Source organism: Lutra lutra, chromosome 3 (assembly GCF_902655055.1).
Source record: "Lutra lutra chromosome 3, mLutLut1.2, whole genome shotgun sequence".
In the NCBI taxonomy this organism is placed as follows: Eukaryota; Metazoa; Chordata; class Mammalia; order Carnivora; family Mustelidae; genus Lutra; species Lutra lutra.
Window position 1 is genome coordinate 68123075 of NC_062280.1, and position 16730 is coordinate 68139804.

Genomic DNA, 16730 nt, shown 5'->3' on the forward strand with positions numbered 1-16730 from the left:
CTGCTTCTGTTTTTCTTTCCTTCCAGTTCCTAGTAAATAAATAAGGCGTGTATTTGGGAGTACTGTCCAAAATTAAACCACAACATCAGCAAATGGCTTAGATTTTAAAATCAAAGTCATACCAACTCTGTTAGTAATATGACTTCTTATGGAATATTTTGGTTTTTTTAGCACTAAAACCCTAGGTCACTTCAAATAATGTTGGGTTGCAAAATTCATAATCCATAGTCTGCTATTAGAAGAAAGTCTGAAGTTGGTAACATAGGAGTTCTTTAATTTTCAACATTCTTTCACCTCAAGGAACATTTGAATGTTAGTGGCAGTTTTTACCTGTTGGATGTTTTATTTATGTTGATTATTAATATTACTCCCATAGGACCTTAGCTCAAGCTAATTAAGTATTTATTAAGAAAAATGATTTCTTTGTCTTCACAGAATAAAGACAATGACACTCTAAAGGATCTACTGAAAGCAAATGTTGAAAAGCCTGTAAAAATGCTGATCTACAGTAGTAAAACACTGGAGCTGCGAGAGACATCTGTCACCCCCAGCAACATGTGGGGCGGCCAGGGCTTGCTGGGAGTGAGCATTCGTTTCTGCAGCTTTGATGGGGCAAACGAAAATGTTTGGCATGTATTGGTAGGTATTAGCTCTGAGCTGTTACTTACAGTTTACGAAATGATGTAGAAGGGCGCTGTCTTCATCTTAGTTGGATTGTAGAGGTGTTATTATTAGGCTATTTATGGTTTCTGAAAATTAGAATTCATTCCTGTAGGTTAACAGATGTTAATAATTTCGGAAAAGAAACAAATACAGATGCCTAAGAACTATTTTTCTCATGATTCATCCATTAGAAGGACAAATGTCAAAGCAGATAGCTACAGATAGCTGAAATAATAAATATTTTTAAAAAATGAAATAGATTAATAAATATTTTAAATTTTTATTAAATATGTGATTCTTATGCTTGTGATTTAAATGTATTTTTTCCATAGCTTCTGATATGTGATATGTCTAACAAGATAGAAATATAAGGGTTTTATGGGGTGCCTGGGTGGCTCAATTAAGTGTCTGCCTTCGGCTCAGGTCATGATCCCAGAGTCCTAAGATCAAGCCCCACATTGGGCTCCTGCTCAGTGGGAAACCTGCTCCTCTCTCTCTCCCTGCCCCTCACTGCTCGAGTCTGCTTCTCCCTCTGCTCCTTACCCCACTTGTGCACCCTTTAAAATAAATAAAAGAAAATCTTAAAAAGAAAAGGAAATATAAGGGGTTTTTAAATCACTAAAGTTAAGGACTATGAAATATAAATTTGGAAGATTATTTTATATACATTAATTTTGGGGTGTGTTTTTGTGTTATTCTAGGAAGTAGAATCAAATTCTCCTGCGGCACTGGCAGGTCTTAGACCTCACAGTGATTATATCATTGGAGCAGATACAGTCATGAATGAGGTAATTGGTGTGTTTATTAATAATGAAAGTTACATAACGTTTCCTCATTAATGTTTAAGTTCAGAAGTGTATTTACATACTTCACATTTAGAGTTGAAATTTAGGTCTTTGCTAATCAAGATAACTTATGCATCTGTTAAATAGATGTTTAACAGGACAGGGTGTTAAACAGAATGTCTGGGGGGTGTCCTATAAGGTATAGCTGTAGGGAAAAATACATGCCATGTGGCAATTGCACAGATTTTGTATATGATGCACAGAAATCTCTTCTAGGAGTTTCTCGGTGGCTCAGTCAATTGAGCGTCCAGCTCTTGATTTTGGCCCAGGTCATGATCTTGGGATCGTGGGATGGAGCCCAAGTGGGGCTCTGCGCTCAGTGGGGAGTCTCCTTGAAGATTCTCTCCCTCCTCTGCTCCTCTCACTCTTGTGAGCACACTCTCAAATAAATCTTTAAAAATAAAACAGTCTCTTACATATACCTCAGGACTAAAGCAGATGCCCATTTGGGTTATTGATTTCATTTTCTCTTCCCCTTATTTTACGGGAACAAATTTGGCTCAGCTATTTTAGATCCCTTTCCTTGTCTGTTAGGTAGTGGAAGTATATTTTGCTAAATGGAAAATGAGAGAAAAATAAGAGGCCCAGATAACCAGGTCTTACTAATGAAGAGTAGGGGCACCTGGGTGACTCAGTCAGTTGAACATCCGAGTCTTTATTTTGGTTCACGTCATGATCTCATGATTTCAGGGTCATGAGATCGAGCCCTATGTCAGGCTCCCCGGGGAATCTGCTTGAGATTCTCTCCCTCCTTCTCCCTCCCACCCTGTGTGCACGCTCGCTTGTGCTTTCTCTCAAATGAAGAAATAAATGTTTAAAAGAAGATAATGAAGAGTAAAAGCAGAACATATAGAATTTGGGTGTAGAGGAGTTCTACTAAAATTGCTGACCAGGTCTTAAGGAACTAGAAATAAGGCATTGCACATAGGAGATAGGTAAAATATTTGAAATCTTGTTTGGAGTATTGGTTTTAAGGCATGAATTTTATGTCTAGCAGCAGGGCCTACAATCTGTACTTTTTAAAAGTTTTCCAGGTGATTCTGCTATTAGCCAGGTTTGAGACCCACTGTTCTGAAGTTGAGTAACATAAATATGTTTTCCTCCTGTGATGCTTCTACAGTCTGAAGATCTGTTCAGCCTTATTGAAACACATGAAGCAAAACCACTGAAACTTTATGTGTATAATACAGACACTGATAACTGTCGAGAAGTGATTATTACACCGAATTCTGCATGGGGTGGAGAAGGCAGGTAAGGCCATTTTTCAGACAAAGTTATGATTTCTTAAACTTATCAGTAGATATTATCATTGCTTTTATTTTGAAACACGTTATTAGTTTATTATAAGATTTCTCTTGAGAAAAGGAAAGAGCTAACCTAGAATCCTGAAACTGGTAATCAACTAGTAATCCATTTTTTTAAAGCATATATTTAGGTAGTGTGGTATGTGTATATATTACGGTCCTTCCTTTACTGATCTAAGATCGAACAGCCTTGTTTCATTTCCTTATTTTAATAAAATAGTTTTCAGTTTTATTTTCCTAGTTCCCTTCCCCAACAATGGGGTAACACAGATGTAACTTTCTCTAGCTGTTGGGGAAATTTCTTAGCCATATGTGGAAACTGTTGGCTTTCAAAAATGAATGATTTCAAGCAAAATTTAGACAGAATTGCAACAACAACAAAAAGCAACTTAGAGGGATGCCTGGGTGGCTCGGTTAAGCATTTGCCTTCATCTCAAGTCATAATCCTGGGGTCCTGGAATCGAGCCACACATTCAGGCTTCTTGCTCAGCGGGTACCCTGCTTCTCCCTCTGCCTGCCACTCCCCCTGCTTGTGCGCTCTCTCTCTGACAAATAAATAAAATATTAAAAGAAAAAAAGAAGAAAAGTAGCTTTAAAAGGTTATCAAGCCAAGCAGAGAAGCAAACTGTAGAAAATCAGTTTTCCAGGACCATTCATCAAGTCATTTTCCCTAATTTTCAAAAAGCCAAAGCGAAGCAAGCATGAGGACTTGACTTCGCTTCTTCGGGTCTTTCAGCTGTTGTTTAAATTGTACAAGTTTGGGACGCCTGGGTGGCTCAGTTGGTTAAGCGGCTGCCTTCGGCTCAGGTTACAATCCCAGCGTCCTGGGATCGAGTCCCACATCGGGCTCCTTGCTTGGCAGGGAGCCTGCTTCTCCCTCTGCCTCTGCCTGCCACTCTGTCTGCCTGTGCTCGCTCTCACTTCTCTCTCTATGACAAATAAATAAATAAAATCTTTAAAAAAAAAATAAAATAAATTGTACAAGTTTTTCATTATTGAAAGACTTGTTTAATTGAGTAATTACTGAGTATAAGCCATTATTATAGGAAAGCCTAGGGCTTGGAAACCTTCTAAATACTTTATAAAAGTTCTAGCATTTGCTGGGGAGAAGGTGACTTAGTTGAGGCAGGCAGAGAAAGACCCTGTTCATAATATCTTTCCCCACACTACCTGAGATTCTGTAGCTGACTATATGTTGCAACCAGAATGCTAGCTTGTTGCAATTTGAGAAAATAGACAGAGGTATCACCTTAAGAATCTGGACTGTTTGGGGCAATTCTTGATCAAGTTATTTTCCATTGTCCAGATTTGTAAACACACAGAAATTTGATCTCAGGGCATTCAAAATCGACTCATTTCAGAGGGACTGCCTCATATTTAAACTAAATTTGTAGAGAAGCTGCTGTGTTTATTAGCATGGCATATATTTAGTTTATAATAGAAATATTTCCCCTCTCCAGTTAGAAGAATACTCAGGTCAGATTAGTATCACAAAGAGTACTTGGTAAACAGAATCAAGAGTGCAAGGAAGAGATTCTGAAGATGGTGAAGTCCAAATGCAAAGAACATCACTAATTCCAAGAACCTTGTTTTTATTTTCTTTTTCTTTTTTTATTTTTTTAAAGATTTTATGTATTCATTTGACAGAGATCACAAGTAGGCGGAGAGGCAGGCAGAGAGAGGAGGAAGCAGGCTCCCCACCGAGCAGAGAGCCCAGTGCGGGGCCTGATCCCAGGATGCCGGGATCATGACCTGAGCCGAAGGCAGAGGCTTTAACCCACTGAGCCACCCAGGCGCCCCAGAACCTTGTTATTTAAATGCCTGCCTCTGAAAGGCTGTCATTGATCAGTTTAAATTATTTAATCAACTTTCTTCCTCTCTAGTTCAGTGAGAATTGCAGATTTGATGGTAGAAAGGATGAAAAGTGAGCCAAGAAATAAGTAATTTTGTAATATGAAACATCATTGTAAAATCAGATTTGGATTAGGAAGAGCTGGAGTTGGCCACTGTATGCTCTCCCAGCTTTGGGTGGTGGTAGTGTCCACAGAAGTAGTAGATGCTTTGGCAGGAGAGAGGCACAAAGATAACTGTGCGTGGCCCTCTCAGAAAGTATCAAGTAGTTTGGGAAATAAAAGCAATCTTGAGGGGCGCCTGGGTGGCTCAGTGGGTTAAGCCTCTGCCTTCGGCTCAGGTCGTGGTCTCAGGGTCCTGGGATCGAGCCCCGCATCGGGCTCTCTGCTCAGCAGGGAGCCTGCTTCCCTTCCTCTCTCTCTCTGCCTGCCTGTCTGCCTACTTGTGGTCTCTGTCTGTCAAATAAATAAATAAAATCTTTAAAAAAAAAAAAAAGCAATCTTGATAGAAACCTAAGATGGAATCTGATTGTGAAGAGCTTACCATGGACAGAAGTTTGGATACCCCCCAGGCAGTGGGACTCTGAGTCACAGTACCCGTGGAGGTGGTCGTTGGTTCCAGACGAAAGATACCAACTGTTGTTGTCATAAGCAAACATGAGTTTACTGCTATGGAGTTGCTCGGATAATCAGAGAAACAGCTAAAGTATCAGACATGGGAATGACAACTCAGCACCGCTAGGGAGTTATAGAGGAAGGAAATGAGCAGTTTTCATTAGTATTCTACTGAAGCGATAAAGCCATTTCTGTTTTTTCTGTCACTCCCAAGTTTTGCAGCCATGGGCAGGAGAGGTAGATTGGCCTGCTTTGGGTTATGAACCATTCCTTGGTTTGGACAAGGCCCCCTGATGGACAGTCCCACCAGCACTGCACAGAACACAGAGAGTAATTCTCCAAAGCAAAGAAGGAAAACAGAATCTTGGGAGGCCAGCAGACTGTGAAAAGAAGCAGTGTGATTATGTCTTATTAAAAAGATGCCTCTGCTGGCAGTGGGAGGATGAAGTAGAAGGAATCTGGATTAATTTGGATTGATTTGTGTCAGGTTCTGAAATAGAACTTCGGGCTGTGTAAATGACATCATCGTACAGGAGTGGTTGGAGCTCTTCAGTGGAAAGGCTATATGTCATTCATTAGGCAAATAATTACTGTCTGCCATGTGCCAGGAACTGTTACGGCAGTAAACAAAATGAGGTCTCTGCCCTGAGGACCTTAATATTTTATTGGGGGAGACAAAAAATAAATAAATGTGCAGTGTGTTAGATGATGATAAATGCTTGAAGAAAAATAAAGGAAAGTAAGGGTAATGTCTGGTGGAGGGAAGGGTGCTGTTTTATAAAGGGTGGTCAGGAAAGACCTCTGATAGGATGACGTTATTTAAAAGAATGGAAATCGGTTTTGTATTTCAAAACCTCAGAGCTATGATTGATAACAATAACTTCAAGAAAAAAAAAATATTTTCGTAGCCTAGGATGCGGCATTGGATACGGTTATTTGCATCGAATACCAACACGCCCATTTGAAGAAGGGAAGAAAATTTCTCTTCCCGGACAGATGACTGGTACACCTATTACTCCTCTTAAAGACGGGTTTACAGAGGTAAGATAACTTCACTACTGGTGACATCACACAATTTCCAGTAAAACAAATCATCAGGTGTCTGTGAGGGGCGGAGGGGCAGGTAGCCCTGAAGGCGATAGGGCAGGTGAGGAGGTAAATGCCGACCATGGTGAATATGAAGTTCCTGTATGATAGCCAGATGGCTAGCCTGTGGATCTGGATTTCAGGAACAAGGATAAGACTAGAGATGCAGATTTGGGAATCCTCAGCAGAGGGAGGGTAATTTAGCCTAATGTGAATGGTGATAAAAATTGTCAGGGGATTGGGCATGGGTGGGTCAGAGGACTGAGTCTGGAATCTTGAACATTCCTAATATTTAAATGGATGGGCAGAAAGGGGACTCAGCAAAGGGAGCTCAGAAGAAATCCTAAGGAAGGACAGAGCTTCAAGAAAGAAGGCATGTCGACTCTGAGGTACTGAGAGAAGTCGGGTGAGAGGACTAGAAAACACATGTCCTGGGTGAGAGCATTTTAGAGACTGGCGGGGTACAATTACCAGACCACAGGGGACGGACGGCAGACATGGGTGATAAGGTGATGATGAGAGCTGGTGCTTAGTGTTTCAAGAAACTTAACTGAGAAAGCAGAGCAAGATGCTGTGTGGGAACTATTACAGGATCAAAGTGAGGCTTTTTAAGGAATAAGATATTTGCACAGGCTTACAAGCTTTTAAAATGTTTTCTATGCAAGTCTCACAGGACATTAACTTTCTTGTCTGCATGAATAAGTAAGAACCGAATATCTGGAAGGGAATGCTACCATTGTAAAGACAGGGCTGCCACCACTCTCATTTTCTGGTACATGGTTGGCCATCCCCAGTTCTAGAGAAAGTGAAGAGGAGCTAGAGAAGTGGAACCTTTCCTCACTCTCCACCCCTTGGCCAATGGCCAGAGCCCATGTCATTTCATGCTTAGATTCCTACCACCGTGCCTGCTGCTCCTCATCAGTGGTTTCTGCCCCAGTTTTAAGCTTGTGGGCAGTCTGAGAAGACCAGAGGGTGAAATGGCAGCTAGGGAAAAGGGCCAGAATGCAAGTTGTGTTGGAATGTGCCAGGGGGCACTGGAGTTGGCAGAAGTTGAAGTATCCAGAGGTGAAACCACCCATCCGTAGAATCCATGTAGACTTACTTATTCCTCCCGCACCCCGGAAGGTAGAGGTCTGGCTGCCACATTCATTCACTGGTGAGAGAAGATAAGATGGACTCACGAGGTTAGAATCTTGAGAAACTTCCAAGGACTCTATCATGGTATTAAGACTTCTGAACTAATGTCTTCCATGAACAGTGAAAGTTAAAAACTGGCTGAGAACTCAGAGTAGAGGAAAGGTGGAGTAAAATGATTTGGGGACAGCTGTGAAGGGGAGGAAAGAGGAGAATCTCCTTCTAGAGTAGTGTGTGTGATGGGGGAGATGCCACGTTATCAAGAGACTAGAAGTGACACGACGGAGAGATTGGGCTTTGACATGTAACAGAAATAGGAAGGAGTGTCTGAAAGCAGAAGTCCCAGGTAAAACTTCTGACAGCTAGTTTGATCAAAAAAGGTATCTGTTAAGAAGTAAAACAAATTAGCAAACAAAAAAGAGAAGAAGGCAATCTGAGAAACAGACGCTTAACTATAGAGAACAGATGGTTACCAGAGGGGCAGGTGGAGGTTGGGTGACACAGGTGATGGGGATTAAGGAGGGCACTCGTGATGCTCACCGGGTGACGTATGGAAGTGTTAAATCACTTTTTTTCAACTGAAACTAATATTACACTATGTGTTAACTAACTGGGATTTAAATAAAAACTTTTGTTTAAAAAAGATATCTGTAGGAACAATGAGAGACAATATCTGTATGTCCTTACAAGTAAACTTGAGTAATTTTTTTTTCTTTCCTTCTTTTTTTGGTAGGTCCAGCTGTCTTCAGTTAATCCCCCATCTTTGTCACCACCGGGAACTACAGAAATCGAACAGGGTCTGTCTGGACTTTCTATTAGCTCAGCTCCACCAGCTGTCAGTAATGTTCTCAGTACAGGTGTGCAGAAAAATCTATTCTCTTTTCAACCCACTTTGTTTTACATGATACTCTTCCGTCTCTGGTTATAGAATTTTAAAACCTAATGCCCGTGTACTTTGAAAACTGTAAATATGCTCTGCATTTAAACCTCTTCTCCGTGTCTTTTAGAGTCGGGACTTCTCTTAGCTTGGACAGGTTGTAGAGTCAGGACTGTACCTTTCAGTTCTGTTTAATTGTCTCTTTACTCAACAGATGTTTACATTATCCCCCCGGATAGTAAACTCTGGAGATACAAACGGGAGCAAGACACTGTTCTCCCTGGGGGTCCATTCTTGCGCAGGGGACACATGAATGTCTTCCTTTTCTTATTTCTTATTCTACCCATACAGTCCTTTTTTGTTTTAGTTTTTTTCCAGTAGCTTTATTGATACACAGTTCACATAGCATACAAGTCACCCATTTAAAATACATAATGCAGTGGGATTTCTCTGTATTTGCAAAGGTGTGCACCCATCACATCAATTTCAGAACATCTCATTACCCCAAAAGAAACCCTGTGCCCTGTCAGTTCCTTACTGTTTTTCCCCAACCCCTCAGGCCTAGACCATTCCTAATCTCCTTTCTCGTTCTGTATTTTTGCCTAATCTAGACATTTCATGCAATATGCATGGTTTCTTTGACTGACTTCTTCCACTTAGAATAATGTTTTCAAGGTTCATTCATGTGGTAGCATGTAGTATTACTTCCTTTCTGCGGCTAGTTAATGTTCCATCATGTGAACGTGCCATGTTATTTATCCATCAGTTGTGGGACATTTAGGTTGTTTCTTCTTCTTGGCTGTTAGGAATAACGTTGCTACGAACGTTTGTGTACAAGTTTTTGCATGAACCTGTGTGTTCATTTTTTTGGTTATATTCCTAGGCCTGGGATTGCTTGGTCACATGATAATAGATCTTAACTTGGTATGTTGGTTGAGTTTATCTGTTGCCTTCTTAAAAATCACCTGTTTTCTGATTTTGTTTTTTCATAAAACCAAGAGTATATTATGACTCCGTAAATGTTAAGTGAAAGAAATACATAGTTTAGTTTTATCTCATTAATATACATTTATTCTTGAGCTCCTTTTAATATTTGTGTTCACGATTTGTTCATGTTTCCCTTTGTCCTGGAATGGACTTAAAAGAGATGGATTCACCAAGATGCAGTTAAGGTCAATGGTATGATTTTTAGACTTGGTCCCCTAGGTTCAAGTTCCAGCCCTTTTCAGTCTTCATTTTCATTCCCAAAGATAAAATGTAAAATTTCAATTTTTTAGAATTAAAAATTTAAGACATAGCCTAAGGTAGATGGCATGGTATTATGAACCACCCCCTCCCACCACCACCACCCCGCCTCACCAGTCTGCACTATGGTGACCTGCTTTTCTTCCCCTACCCTTTGCTGTTTTCTTCCCAGCTTTTTTTTTTTTTTTTTTTTTTTTTTTTTTTTTTTTCAGCATAACAGTATTCATTATTTTTTGCACCACACCCAGTGCTCCATGCAATCCGTGCCCTCTACAATACCCACCACCTGGTGCCCCCAACCTCCTACCCCCCACCCCTTCAAAATTCTCAGATCGTTTTTCAGAGTCCATAGTCTCTCATGGTTCACCTCTTCCCAGCTTTTTTGAAATGTAACTAACTACCATAAAATTAAGTCACTGTATGTATGCAGCTCCATGTTTTGTAGTAAATTTATGGAGGTGTGAGGTCATGACCACAATCCAGGTGTTTAGAACATTTCCTAGATGAAATGAAATATTAATGTCGCCAATATTAGTCACAGATACAGTTGGGAGAGAATTTAAAGTTTATTTCAATTGAGCGGTGTTGGAATCCTTTTTCATATTGTGATTTCTTTTTCTTAGATTCCATCAGATGGTCTTCTAGTTTATTCCTGAATAGACTTAGTACAGGTGGGCTGGTGTAACGCCCACAGCAGCAGACCGCTCTGTGTCTGAATAACTCTTTCCTCTTTTAGAGTAAGTGTTCCAGTGCCATACCAGAGCTCTTCTGACATCTCTCCTCAAATCTCAGTTTCTTTTTGACATTTTAAATCTTCTTACATTATAGTTACACTTGTCTTAGAAGCACAGGCACTGAGATCCCTGGCCTTGTTACACTGTAGAGAAATGGCTTCTTGAATATTAAAAGACAGAAATGTCAATCAGTTTCTCAGAAGAGACCAAAATCAACATTTTCACTTAGAGAAAATTGGTTTAAAAATTGAATATTATAGCAACATACAACATGTGAGAACCCACTTTTTTTGGTTACTTACCTGTCTTTATTTTTAATTAAATTGCTGCAAAGTAGCCCAGTCAGTAACTGTAGAAACGTTAAAAAGTGCCTTAAAAATATATATGTATATATGGATTTGGAAATTTGGGGATTATAAAATTTTAGAAAATGAATATATCCTTTGGAAAGGACATTAATCAGTGTGACCATTTTTATACACTCTCTTATGCTTCCTGTCCCGTCCCCTGCTTGCTGTTTCTGCAGAGAACTCACACCATTTTGCAGGCTGTGTATTTTACTGGCTCAATATCAGACTCCGTTTTCCTTCCCCTCATTAGAATATAACCTACAGGTGGTGATTTGTCATTTCGTTAGGCTGTACAGTGCATTAGGGCCTAGAACAGTGTCCAGCATATAGTAGGTGCCCCCCAAAACCTTGAATGGATGAATATATCAGCTACCCAACTTTTTACCTCCATTTCTACAGAAAAGTAAATACATAATAAATAACTATCTGAAAAGGGTTCCTTCATGCTTTTTAGGCACAATTCATTCCTGCTTACCATATTTAAGCAGATTTCTATAAGACAATCTGGAATCCATGTACATTGTTACTATTGTTTGGACAGCAAAACCTCTCACATGAGTAGGTGGTAAACATTAATAGATAACCTTTATTATGCAGTATCCTAAGACTTACTTGCATTTGAAGAACATAACTTCCTCAAGCTTGCATTAGTAAAAAGACTTCGGAGGAGAGTCAGAATCCATCCATTTCCTATCAAAAGGAAATGGAAATTCGGGAAGCCAGGTCATTCTTTCTATCTCTGGAGGCCCTCATACTCTCGTCTCTTTGAGGCCGTCCTCATGACTCTCCCTTTTCACAGACTGGCATTCATTCTCTCACAGGGCAGATGCCCCCGCTGCCCCTAGCAGCCCTGGGTTTATGTGGTGTTTGGTTCAGGAGCCCAGTAGAGATTGACTGGAATCCTAGAATCCCATTTCTGAATTTTTTTTTTTTTAAGATTTTTAAGATTTTATTTATTTGATACACACAGAGAGAAATCACAAGTAGGCAGGGAGGCAGAGAGAGAAGGGGAAGCGGGCTCTCCGCTGACCAATGTGGGACTCGATCCCAGGACCCTTAGATCATGACCTGAGCTGAAGCAGAGGCTTGACCCACTGAGCCATCCAGGCACCCCCATTTCTGAATTTCTAAAACAATTTTCTAATCTAGCCCTGCTTAGGTCAGATGTAAAACTCTTGTCCAGAGGACTTAGCTGGGGTGGGTTTGCAGAGCTGCCTATACCTGTTAGGCCAGACTCTGCTAACAGTCTTCACTAAAGGCCATAGGCAGACTATGTAGATCAGCTAAGACAGGGAAGCAGCCAGAAACCAGGACTGAATGAAGGCCTTACCATGGTAGCGAAGGAAGGGCTCCGAAGACTCCTAATAAAGTCTGTTCATTCTTTGTCAACTGAATTTGTTAGAAATTTTTTTAAAGATCGTGTTTTCGTCTCAGGTGTCCCAACAGTACCATTATTGCCACCACAAGTAAACCAGTCCCTTACTTCTGTGCCACCAATGAACCCAGCTACTACGTTACCAGGTAAGCAGCCGGAGATGAGAGGTGCGTCTGTTAATAATAGCATGACTAATACTGTGCGTCTTTAAAAAAAGGAAAAAAAAAATCTTACACCTTTGTGGTGACTTTTCAAAAGTCTTTAAATCAATAAAAATAATTAATTAAAAAAAAAGAAGTCTTTAAATCTCCTTTTACCTTTGCTGTAACTCTGTGATAAATGAGAGCAGATGTCACTGAGTTGTCCATTACCAGCTGTTGGCGGCTGAGCCTCAGGCTCCTTATCCTCCGCCTGCTACCCCACCAGTGCAGCGTGAGGCAGGGAGAAGCAGCGTGTAAAAGTCTGTCCTTCCGGGCTTCCTTAGGGCTTTCAGATAGTCGTCTCTGTGAATAAATGTTGTGTCCTGAAAGAGAGCATTCCCTATCACGTTCTTCAGAAGCTCAAACATAAGTTAGATTTTTGTTATTTCTCTGACGGTTCCTAGTGATGACCAAGTGTCTTTATTCATCAGGTGGCAATCGAATACTGTTTGATGGCTCAAATATACTTGCATTGTGAGAACCTTTAATTGTATGACTAAAGAGGTCATTACATACACATATGAAGCCATGAACCAAATGTGTAGACACACACACACACACACACAATGGTGAAGAAGTGTAAAATGTTGACATGTGGGAAACTTGAGGGAAAGGTATATAGGGGGTTTCTGTATAAACTTTTGCAACTGTAAATCGGAAGGTATTTCAGGAAAAAAATTGAAAAGTGGGAGGCACCGTAAACCTCCCACCGCACTCAGGCCATCTTCATTCTGGCTCTCAGGTCCGGAAGTATGTGGATGGGTTTTAACCCTTACTTAGAACACCTAATCACGGAGCTACAGAAAGACAGTTTGCTGAAGTGAGCTGTTTCGCTCTGGTTACTGTTAATGTTAGGACACAGAGCTGCCAGCCAGCAAGTGGACTTCTAGTGTTCTCGCTTTAAAGTGGGTAGTTCTTGTTTCAGAACACAAGGATGAAACGTTTGCCCCAGAGGGAGTGGTTTACCTTTTGTTCTCCGCCTTCTCTCTAGGTCTGATGCCTTTACCCACAGGACTGCCTAACCTGCCTGCCCTCCCCAGCCTCAACCTCCCCACACCACACGTCATGCCGGGCGTCAGCTTACCGGAACTCGTGAACCCGGGTATGTTGCCCATCCTGCCTTCCTAGAACTCTAATAAAAAGCTATTATCCAGGAAAGCAAATCCTCTATTGCACTTTTTTCCAGAAAGGGTAGATCAGTTTAACAAATTTCAGCTGCTTCAAATTAATCTTTTTTACTTAAAAAAGAAGAGGAAGAAGAATGTTTTTGTGATTGTCCTCTACATGGCTGCCTCTCCTCCATTTTCCTCTCCTTATACCCGACAGCCTGAGTACCTTAAAGGCCATCTGCAGAAAGAGAACTGTTGTGCCGCTGCTGTTACTGACTTAGATGGAAGGGGTTCAGTCCCCCCAGTGGAGGTGAATGAACTCCCTGCTATTCTATCGTAGGCGGCCGCCCCCAGTGGTGCTTTTGAGTACTCAGGCCCAGGACCTTGGGCTGTGAAACCCTCATCCTGGCTCAGCTGGCTGCATTTGTTATTTGATAGATACTCTCTTATTAACAGATGTTTTTATAACAAAAACTGTTGAGATTTTAGCTACAAATAGTTAAGCTAGCCAATATCAAGCCCTTCAGCTCTGATTTTATACACTGATGGGAATGAAGCAGTAGAGTGTCCCACAGATCTGCTCTTGTAGTTAATGATTAACCACATTACCTTTAACTTGGAGGTGGCCGCAGGTCAGGGATATTCATTTCTAATTTCCGTAGGTAGGCACATGAGTGATGTCAGTGAGTGTACACTGTCGTGTTTCTGTCTGGGTCATAATGGCCCAGATGTACCACCCCCTCTCTGGGTGTACTCATTACCTGCCCTCATTAACCCGTTTGCTTTTCAGGACAGTGGTTTAAAAAAGCAAATGAAGACTGTAAAATCTAACGTTTACCTATCTTAGCGCTCCCTTTGTTTTTTCTTTTATGCCCCCGTATTCTTGGCTTCTTCCACCCTTTTCCCAAATGAACAGACTCTAAGAGCATCGAGGGTTTCGCCAGCCCAGTGGTTGTTCTGAACATGTTGTACGTTCTACCTTTCCTTGTTTCTTAAAGAAGTAATACTCTTTCTTCATTCTGCACTTTGAAATCATCACAGTAAACCCACCAAGTGTAATGGTTACCAGTCACAGGGCTTGAAGAGAGGCTGGGTACTTCCGGTGAGCCTAATGGGGAGTGGGGGCTACACGACAAGCCCCTCCCTTCCTCGGCCTCCCCTCAGGGCTCGCTACCTATCCTCCTCCTGTTGTCTGTCGAGAGGGCAGCTCTGACCCAACTTACAGTTGGCCAGGGGACTGGGAGCCCCCCCATCCAACTCTAGTGTAGCAGCATTGCCTGCTGGGCAGGCTTCTGTCTGTCCTAACTGGGAGAATCATTTCTTCTCGGAACTGGCCTAGTCACATGGGGGTTTTGGAGTCTAGAAGCCCGGAACTTTGCCTCCTGGCCAGCTGGTCTGGCTGTGGATATTTGGGTCTGGAGTGGCCTCCAGCTGAGGACAAGCAGGGATTGTGATGCGTGTTGCCCTTCCTCAGCTTCGGTTCTCTGGTGAAATGCAAATACGCTCGTGTGATGATGACTGCTGCCTTTTTAGTGCTGGTAGGATGTGTGATCTCTGCCATTTCTGTCCTAGGTTTGCCACCTCTTCCTTCCTTGCCTCCCCGAAACTTATCTGGCATTGCACCTCTCCCCATGCCATCCGAGTTCCTCCCGTCATTCCCTTTGGTTCCAGAGGTGTCTTCTGCAGCAAGCTCAGGGGAGCTGCTCTCCTCCCTCCCACCCACCGGCAGCCCACCCTCCGACCCTGTCACGACCACTGCAAGGGCAGACGCTGCCTCCGCACCCGCTGTGGATGTGACGCCCCCCGCTCCCAAGGCCCCCAGCACTGTTGAGGACAGAGGCTGCGAACCCACCCCAGCCAGCGAGAAGCCTGTCTCTGCGGTTACGGATGCGAGTGCCTCCGAGTCACCCTAGCTTTGAAGCAGTCTTCAGAGTCAGCGTGGTGGGCTTATTTAACCACGGGAGCGTGTCTGGAAATGCAAACTGTCATTAATTTCATGCTAGTTTGTACCGTACCTGTAGGCATCCTGTAAATAATTCTAAGGGGAAAACCGAGGAAGAGGACGTGGGCTTGTATCCTGCCAGGCCGGGGTGGTACTCAGGCTGGGGAGGGAAATGTCAGAGAGTGCTTGTATTTTAAAACAACCAAAAAGAATTGTGAGAGTGGCTTGCTGCCAGGTTTCCACTGCCATTCTTGGGGGTATACATCTTTGGGAAAGGTGGTGACAGGGCATCCACTAGGCTCCCTGTCCCCCTGCTGCTCCTTCTGTAAGAAAATGGAATATTTTATGCCTAGAACTCACACGCAACATTTCTCGTATTTTGTAAATCGTTTTTGAGAATGCAGACCACCTCACTAAATTGTGAAAGGAGAAGCTATTTTACTTTTGGTCTCTGTGAGTCACATCTCTCTAAAGGTTTACACGAAAATTCCAACTAAAGATGTTTGTTAAAGTTAAACAGTGTGCACTATGAATCGAACATCTTTTTATTCAGCCTGTACACAGATCTTTGTTTAGAGCTCTCAGAATTACTCAGACAACATTTTGTAACTGCTGCTGTTTGCTTTATACGTCCACCATAAAATGGCATTTAAAAAGAAATAAAGGAGATGTCACACAGTTTGAAACCAGAGGGTGGCACTTTGTGGCTACTTATTATAGCTCTACTGGAACGGCACAGATACAGCAATAAATTACAGTAATTTTATTTTCCTTCTTGTGGTGCATTTAAATGAGAACGAATTACCATGTATGCACTTGTTCCTCTCTGGTGTGTCACAGATCTTTAATGTAATTTTTCATGTCTTATGTTTGTTTTTTCCTAAGTTTTCTAAGAGATGGTAAGTTAAGTGGAATCGATTTATTGAATGAAATTAAATGCATATTATATCTGTTTTTTAACTAAGACAAAAGAGGTTCTTTAGTAACTGACCTGATAGTAGCATGAATGTTGCTAAGGGAGCAGCACATGTGCTTGACCTTCACCTCAGCCGGAAACTAGACCTAGCAGCACCGACCAGTGCCCCTAATAGGGGCCTCTGTACCAGCTGTTGTTTAGGTCATATCCTTTGCTGGAGCCACGTTTGTACATAAAACTAAATGGAAAAAGAAGACTTCAGCCCTGAGTATAGCTTCTTCTGTTTGCATTGTAAATCTTTCTAGAATATTCCTCTCAATTAACAATCCTGTTTTTGGAGAAGAGCTTCTAACAGGTAGGAAAAATATTCACAAGCATATTTAAATGTTACATTTTTTTACTTTCTAGGATAGGAGGCCCTTTGAGCAAGTTGTTACTGCATTCTAAAAGATACTCATATTTTTTTTAAATGTTGAAGAGATACC

General features: G+C 41.7%; 1 protein-coding gene across 1 annotated transcript in view; it reads left to right on the forward strand.

Annotated features, from left to right (window-relative positions):
- GORASP2 (golgi reassembly stacking protein 2) overlaps positions 1–16100 on the forward strand; it is a 38807-nt gene extending 22707 nt beyond the window's left edge. Inside the window, exons 3-10 of the mRNA XM_047722110.1 lie at positions 436–639; positions 1365–1451; positions 2629–2759; positions 6186–6318; positions 8231–8354; positions 12138–12224; positions 13270–13380; positions 14960–16100. Coding sequence (XP_047578066.1) covers positions 436–639; positions 1365–1451; positions 2629–2759; positions 6186–6318; positions 8231–8354; positions 12138–12224; positions 13270–13380; positions 14960–15300 — 1218 coding nt within the window. The 3' untranslated portion in view covers positions 15301–16100. The remainder of the gene's footprint in view (positions 1–435; positions 640–1364; positions 1452–2628; positions 2760–6185; positions 6319–8230; positions 8355–12137; positions 12225–13269; positions 13381–14959) is intronic.
- The last annotated feature ends 630 nt before the right edge of the window (positions 16101–16730 follow it).